Source organism: Otolemur garnettii, unplaced genomic scaffold (genome assembly GCF_000181295.1).
Source record: "Otolemur garnettii isolate 467f Iridium unplaced genomic scaffold, OtoGar3 scaffold00179, whole genome shotgun sequence".
NCBI classification, from domain to species: domain Eukaryota; kingdom Metazoa; phylum Chordata; class Mammalia; order Primates; family Galagidae; genus Otolemur; species Otolemur garnettii.
In genome coordinates, this window is record NW_003852574.1 from 1,628,551 (window position 1) to 1,636,679 (window position 8,129).

The following is an 8,129-nucleotide window of genomic DNA, read 5'->3' on the forward strand; positions in this document are numbered from 1 at the left end:
ACTCCAAATATGAGCAAGGGCCCATATTATTTTGTGAAGGTCATTTCCATGTCCAGCTAATACTTGAGAAAGGTCAGGCCTACTAGTTAGGTTAAGCAGTCAACCTCTGCCTTTTGGTCTTCTTTTAGGAATAAAAACTCTGTTGTAACAGGGTCTGGGGATGACCCCATCACATGTCTTAGAGGGAGAAACCCAGGGATAGCAGTCAGATTTCCCACATAGGAAAGAGTGTATCCCACATGCTGCAGACAAAAACAGGAAGTTCAGATTTGGTTAGGTTAAGGGGGAAGTAACTAAGTTTCCAACCCCAGTTGATACTGACACATGACATACAAACGGTTCTGCTGACACCCAGCACTTTATTAGTGAGACAACTCATCTTGGTCTGGTAGAGGGGAGGTTGGGATGGACAGTATCAGCGCCCATCTCAGGGGATTTTCTGGGGCATCAGGTGTTCCCCCATGCAAGTTTAGAGGTAACACTATCATGAATGAAACCCCCCCAGAGAGCAGCGCTATTACTGTCAGGCAGCTGGTGCAGGAGGGACCCCTTAGGATAGCAGGGCTTCTATGTCTGGCTCGATGTCGATGGTTGGAAAGCGACGGCTGTATCTGCGAACAGGCACACCATCAGGACCCACGAGGAACTTCTCAAAGTTCCACGCAATGTCATTGCGGCACACCGGGGACCAGGTAATTAACTTGGGGTCAGTCATGAGTGCAGTGGCGTCGTCGCTGGGCGCTGGCAGGGCTTCCCGCAGAAAGGCAAAGAGCGGGTGAGCCTTCGCACCATTCACCTCGCACTTCTCAAAGAGAGTGAAGTTGGGCTCAAACCCTCCGCCGGGTCGGACGTGCTTGAGGATATTCAGAATCTCTTCGTTCTTGGCATTTTCCTACAGGAGAGAAGGGTAAGCTAGACCCGGGGGCGCGAAGGGAGGGAAACATTCTCAGCCCAAAAACCAAGGGAATTTTTCCATTAATCACCAGGATTTCGTCCTTCTTGCACAACCCCAAGGCAGACCAGAATTTCCGCCTCTAGGAGTGGGAGAGGGCTAAGAGAGCAGGCGGTAGGTCTCTATGCGCACGCGCAGAACGGACAAGGTGCATCACCCACCTGCGTCTTTTACCCCCACGCCAGCACCTCCAATCACTACTTCACACCCACCCTTCGCCTCCCCAGCCAGGCGCACCTGATGCCCAAACTGGTTGCACGGGAAGCCAAGCACGACCAGGCCTCGGGGTCCAAGGCGCTGCTGCAGCTCGTTCATCTCTGTATAGTCCCGGACAGTGGTGCCTCAGAGGGACGCTACATTCTCAATGAGCAGCACCTTGCCCCGCAGGGAACCCAGGCTCACAGGCTCCCCGCCGGCCAGCGGGCGCGCCGAGAAGGCGTACACGGATTGGGCCGCAGCCGCTAGCCGAGCAGCACACATGGCGTCGGAGACCAAGAAGGGTGGAAGGAACTTCGGACCCGGACAGCTGGGGAACTCAGGCGGTGTCTCCTTTTAACTGCTGGGCGGTAGTCACGTGGCGCAAGCACTATTCAGGACTTGAGGGATCCGCCTCATCCGGTCATCTTCCCTCCCCGCAGGGCTTGGCCCCTCCTTTAGCCTGGCACAGGGGGAGGGCGCCAGGGTGGAACGCGGGCTCCGCCCAAGCTAAGAGGAGTAGCTGGCGCGTCTGGTCTGGCCCAGGCAATTTAGTACCAGCTAAGCGGCAGGCTTTTGGATTACCCCGTAGAGGGCCTTGGCCCTCAGGGGCTCTGAATTGTTTCTTAAAGAATTTTTTCTTTTTTAATTTTTATTTATTTATTTATTTTGCAGTTTTTGGCCGGGGCCCAGTTTGAACCCTCCACTTCCGGTATATGGGGCCGGCGCCCTACTCCTTTGAGCCACAGTCACCGCCCTCTTTATTTTTTATTTATTTATTTGCTCTGGTGTATGTGGCTGGCGCCCTAGCCGTGGAGCTACAGGCGCCGAGCCTATTTATTTATTTATTTTTGCAGTTTTTGGCCGGGGCCAGGTTTGAACCCGCCACCTCCAGCTATGGGGCCAGCGCCCTACTTTTTTGAGCCACAGGCGCCGCCCTCTATTTTATTTATTTTTTGAGACAAAGTCTCACTATGTCACCCTTGGTAGAGTGCTGTGGTGTCACACCTCACAGCGACCTCGAACTCTTGGGCTTAAGCGATTCTCTCCTCAACCTCTTGAGTAGGACTACAGGCGCACACCACAACGCCAGGCTATTTTTTTGTTGTTGCAGTTGTCATTGTTTTAGCTAGCCTGGGCTGGGTTCTAACCCGCCAGCCTTAGTGTATGTGGCCGGCATCCTACCCACTGAGCTACAGGCACCGCCTGTTTTTCTTGACAATCTCAAGCTGTCGCCCTGGGTAGAATGCTGTGGCGTCATAGCTCACAGCAACCTCCATCTCGGGGTCTTGCGATCCTTTTAACTCAGTTTTCCTATTTTTTAGTAGAGACAGGGTCTCAATTTTGCTCTGGTTGGTCTCAAAGTCGTGAGAGCAATCAATGCACTCGCCTGGGCCTTCCAGGGTGCTCAAAGGTTTTTCTTTCTTTTTGCAGTTTTTGGCCCGGGCTGGGTTTGAACCCACCAACTCTGGCATATGGGGCCAGCGCCCTACTCCTTTGAGCCAGAGGCACCGTCCAGGTTTTTCAATCAGGATGTGAGCTCTGCCCTAGGACACTTTTTTTTTTTTTTAAAGTTTTTGGCCGGGCCCCTACTCCTCTCAGCCACAGGCCCCGCCCAGGACTCTTGAGATAGCACAAACAGTCCTCTAATCCTATGCCACGTTACTGGCAGTTGGGTGGGCCGGGTGGAGCCAGGACTCAGGTCTCCCTTTCCTCCACCCTACCTGGGACAGCACAGCCCTTATGCAAGTTTTCTAACAGCTTAGTGCCCAGGAAGCTCTACCCAGGCCTCCTGCGGTGGAGACCAATAGCTCACTAGGGAAGAGGAAGCCCAGCTGCCAGATTCAGGGAGTACCACTTCAACTCAGCAGGCTGCCCTTCCCTTCCTACCCCTGGCAATCTGAATGTGGCACAGGATAATCATTTCAGTGTTCTTGGGAGGTGGTTAGTCCTGCTGACTCATGGTGGGTGGGGTGCAAGCTGGTAACTAGCACACTTTAGGAACCTCTCCAGGGTGAGCTAGGTAGGCCAAGAGGACTAAGTCTTTCCATCTTCCTGTCCTCAGTCCTGCAGAGAGCAACACAAACACCAGGATACAAAAGTTTAGAAAACTGCCTTTATTCTATTAGTTGGAAAAATTAACTGGTACAGAAAAAAGTTCAGTCAGCTGGAGAGAAGAGAGAAACTGAGTGCCACACATGAGAACAGGTGGCTCCTCTGGGATGGAACCTGCATACACTGAGGAGAAAGGTGTACTGTGAATTAGAGCCAGATGCTACAGTCCAGGTGAGACAGGTTATGCCACCTTCCAAAGTGTCTAACTGCCTCAAGTGTGAAACCAATTCCTATTAGCCCAGCTCTGGAGAGGGATACCGGGACATGTGGGACTGAACAGGGGTGATACGGCCATCTTTTATCAGAGAAAGTGACAAAACGGGAATTTTAAAAATCAATTTTCCATCTAACTTTATTTCCAAATACACTTTCTTTTTTTTTTTTAAAAAAAACCAATACACTTTCTTCAGGGATGACAAATATCAGTATTAGGAAATCCAATTATACAAAAAATACTACATCTAGTCTGGGGGTAGATATATTTATTTTTGGTAACATACATTAAGTGGCACTAATTACACAGTAACTATAAGGTAACTAACATGAAACCACAGAACTGTAACTCTGCCATAGCTGCATGGATCTGGGCCTTTCTGGCTGCTGAGCACATTTTCAAAAAACTGGATGTCCACCCCAGAGCTATGCCAATGAGATCTATTCAGGAGTAAAGCTCTGAAGTGGTGCAGAGTACCTTGCAGCTGACAGATGATAGGCAGAACATGTTAGTTATAAAGTAGTTACAGCCTAATTCACAAAAGTTACCAACTGTTTCTCTTTCTAGAAAGAAGCAAGAAGTTATTAAGAAATTCCTTGAATTAGCGCCTGGTGTGTCAGGTGGGAGTGCAGAAGAGGGGTGTTAGAGCAGTGTCAGAAGGACCCTGGTGGGCCAGACGAGTTGGACATCATTAATAATCATGGTTGGCTTCTAAATACTGGTAGCAAGATGACTTTTGATTTGTAATCTTAGGTAAATTATAGATAAATGAAAAAGGCCAGTAATCATACACTAAGATTAATAAACAGCACTTCAAAATTAACCGCTTAAGGGCTGTGCTTGCAGCAAGATTTCACAAGACAAGGCACCCAGATTTTTTCTTCCCACGTCTGGCTTGCAGAGCAGCTCTCGTAGCCATTTCAAAAACCTCCCTCACTCCATCTTTGGTCTTTGCTGAACACTCCATGTACCCAAAAGCACCAATCCTGTTTGCCATATCTCTTCCTTCTTCAGGTTTTACAGGCTCCTAGGAAAGAGAAAACAAGTGCTTTCAGCTAATGGTGTTATATACATATAGGAAACAAGTGCATTCAAATTCAGCTAATAGACTGTCTTTTAAGAAATGCCTAACTCCCAGATTTGAACTCTGTCTTATGAAATCCTAAAACTAATATGCACTGACTATCCCCACCCCCAAATATAAAAAACCTATTAAACCTGATCTTCTCTGGGAAATAGAAATAGGGAACAGGTCAAAAGCACCCTGGAAGGTAAAGGAAGAAATCAAGGACAAAATTTCTCAATCTATTGATTCAGGGCAAGCTCTTGGGTCTTTGTTATCTCTGCAGAGGACTGAATGCCCATGGAAGGAAATAGAGCCTGTCTTTGCTTGACATTCAGATAGAAAAAACTCAGAGAACATGGGTTTCAAGTCTCAACAATGAAGACCTCCACATTCCTCCTATAGTAAGGAAACCCTGCCCAAGATGCCACCTCTATCATAACTTTTTTTTTTTTTTTTTTTAAGAGACAGAGTCTCACTTTGTTGCCCTCAGAAGAGTGCCATGGAATCACAGCTCACAGCAACCTCCAACTCCTGGGCTTAGGTGATTATCTTGCCTCAGCCTCCCAAGTAGCTGGGACCTCAGGTGCCTGCCACAACGCCTGGCTATCTTTTTTGAAGTTTTGGCCAGGGCTGGCTTGAACCCACCAATCCTGGTATATGGGGCCAGGGTCCCACTCCTTGAACCACAGGCACACCCACCCAGCTATTTTTTGTTGCAGTTTAGCCGGTGCCCTACTCACTGAGCCACAGGCGCCGCCCATCTCATAACTTTTATAAAGGAATTAGGGCTTTTTGTCTGGATTTCTTGCTTTGAGGAGATATCTTTCAGTTTTCACTAATTTATCATTGGCCTTATATATACCAACTGGAGAAAGAAATAAAGAATCTGATAAGAGTTCCTGCATCTGAAGTACTATTGCTGGGATGGGTTCTTGTCAGGCTGGCAGTCCTTGGGGACATAGCACTAACTCCTAAGAGACATCCATCTGACAGGACTAAAGGGTTTTAGGGATCCTCTGTGCAGATTACTGTCAGTGAGAACCAGATAAAGAGATGGGCTTCTGGGCCTCTAAAACAACCTGGCCTGTGAAGGTTTGTGTAAAACTCCTCAAACGTCTCTAATCTTGGGACCCTGGTTCAAGAATGCTATAGAAAGTCACAGCCCTGCCCCAGACCATGCCTGCTTCATCTTGGCTAGCTCCCGCCTTGTGTGCTCATCATTCCGAAGATCCTTCTTGTTCCCAACCAGGATGATGGGCACATTGGGGCAGAAATGCTTGACTTCTGGGGTCCATTTTTCTGGGATGTTTTCTGAAAGAAGAAAAATGCACAGAATTTGGGGATACATAAAATTCTATCCCAAAGAATCTCCAAGAGCCCCAGGTAAATTGCAAACACAATTCCTGTTGTTTCAGAGGAATGCTGAATATTTAGCTGAACATTAATTTTTATTTTTTTTTGAGACGGAGCCTCAAGCTATCCCCCTGGGGGGAGTGCCATGGCCTCACAGCTCACAGCAACCTCCAAATCCTGGGCTCAAGCGAGTCTCCTGCCTCAGCCTCCCAAGTAGCTGGGCACCAAGTAGGTGCCTGCCACAGCGCCGGCCATTTTTTTGGTTGCAGCAATCATTGTTGTTTGGCGGGCCCGGGCTGGGGATTCGAACCCGCCACCTTAGGTGTATGTGGCTGGCACCTTAGCCGCTTGAGCCACAGGCGCTGAGCCAACATTAATTTTAAAACCACAGAAAAAGGCAAAATCTAACCCCCTTCCCTTAAACACAGAACCATTGGCTTTGAGTCCCATCTAGACTGTTGCTGAACGTCTCTTGAAGTGGGGCTGAAATAAGGTCTCTGGAAGAGCAAAGGATCCAGAACACAGGGTGGCTCTACAATAGTACCAACAGCCCCAGGATGCAGGCTCCCTAAAGGCCATCCCTGTCACTGCTGGCAGATGATTCTAATCCTAGCTTACTGAAAGGGCCCAGATGAAGTAGCAACTAGTCGGGGGTCCACACAGTCTCTTGCTACATTGCTCATGGTCTCTTAATAAGACCTCCATCCTGTGGATTACTGGTATCTCAAAGGGCTCAAGAGTGATTTTTGTAATGTTGAGAAACAAGCAAACTGTTCACTCTCTGACTTCAAGACAAATTACCAAAAGTCAGGGATTACTTAGAATATGGGAAGATGCTCTCTTCAGACTGAAAGACTGTTTCAGGTAGAGAAGCTACATGAGTTAAGTCAGGAAAATCTCTTACAGGCGGAACTCATACCTCAGTGGGTAGGGCACCAGCCACATATACTGAGGCTAGCAGGTTCAAACCTGGCTCAGGCCAGCTAAAACAACGACAACTGCAAAAACAACAATAACAACAACGAAAAACAGCCAAGCATTGTGGTGGGCACCTGTAGTCCCAGTTACAAAAAAATAAAAGAAAATAAAATCTCTTACAATTCACTGCTCCACTCTTCAGCATATAAATGGATATTGAAACCCTTCCTTTTCTATAGCAGCTACAGGGTCAATTATATCACTAAAGTGACAACTTGAAAGGGGCTGGAAGAAAGTGCAGTGTCCCAGTCCTCAAGGCAATAAATAATAAGAGCTAGCACAACTAACTGTGACATTTAACAGTCTCAAGCACTGACCCTTGCCCTCATCCTTGCATCCTGTGGTCAGTTTTTAGTTCAGCTGCCATAGTGATCCCTTTAAAAGATGAGATTACATTGGTCTCCTATTCAAACCTTAAAAGCTCCCATCTTATTCATGATGAAAAGAGAGGTCCCAACCCATCATTCAGATCTGCAACCCACAACCCCTCTGCTAAAGGTGCTCAAATTCCTTCCTTCTTCCTTAGTGACTTTCTGCCTGCCATTTCCCCTGCCTAGAAAGCTCTTTTATTAACTATCTGCATGGGCTCCAACACCTCCTTCAGGCCTCTGCTCAAAGGTCACCTTTTCAGTTAGACTGTCACTGATCATCTGATCTAAAACAGCACAGTAGCAATGTTCACCGCTACAAATGCTACTTATAACATATTGCTATTGGATTTATTGTTGTTTCCATCCTACCCCAGGAATTTGAGGCATGGAGCATTAAAATGAACTGTCTCACACTTTTTTTTGAGACAAGAGTCTCAATTTGTTGCCGTGGGTCAAGTGCTGTGGCATCACAGATCACAGCAACCCCAAACTCTTGGGTTCAAGCAATTCTCTTGCCTTAGTCTCCCCAAAAGCTGGGACTACAGGCATGCACCACAGTGTCCAGCTATTTTTTTAAGAGATGGGGGGTCTCAATATTGCTCAGCCTGATCTCCAACTTCTGAGCTCAAGCAATCCACCTACCTTGGCCTCCCAGAGTGTTAGGATTATAGGTGTGAGCTACCATGCCCCACTTATTTTCACTTTTTTTTTTTTTTTTATTGGGACAGAGCCTCAAGCTGTCCCCCTGGGTAGAGTGCTGTGGCATCGCAGCTCACAGCAACCTCTAACGCCTGGGCTCAAGTGAGTCTCCTGCCTCTGCCTCCCAATTAGCTGGACCAAAGGCGCCCGCCACAATGCCCGGCCATTTTTGGTTGCAGCCATCAT

The 8,129-nt window shown here is 47.8% G+C and overlaps 2 protein-coding genes across 2 annotated transcripts in view; both read right to left on the reverse strand.

Moving 5' to 3' along the window:
- Window positions 1–339: 339 nt before the first annotated feature.
- GPX1 (glutathione peroxidase 1) lies at window positions 340–1,512 on the reverse strand. The gene is made up of 2 exons (XM_003800586.3): window positions 1,190–1,512; window positions 340–892 (listed from the first exon to the last, which is right to left on the reverse strand). The coding sequence occupies exons 1-2, from the start codon at window positions 1,430–1,432 to the stop codon at window positions 551–553; spliced, it is 585 nt and encodes a 194-aa protein (XP_003800634.2). The 5' UTR covers window positions 1,433–1,512; the 3' UTR covers window positions 340–550.
- A 1,737-nt stretch (window positions 1,513–3,249) lies between these two features.
- Window positions 3,250–8,129, reverse strand: part of RHOA (ras homolog family member A) — a 10,212-nt gene continuing 5,332 nt past the window's right edge. Inside the window, exons 2-3 of the mRNA XM_003800587.3 lie at window positions 5,723–5,853; window positions 3,250–4,503 (exon numbers count right to left, since the gene is read on the reverse strand). Coding sequence (XP_003800635.1) covers window positions 4,330–4,503; window positions 5,723–5,853 — 305 coding nt within the window. The 3' untranslated portion in view covers window positions 3,250–4,329. The remainder of the gene's footprint in view (window positions 4,504–5,722; window positions 5,854–8,129) is intronic.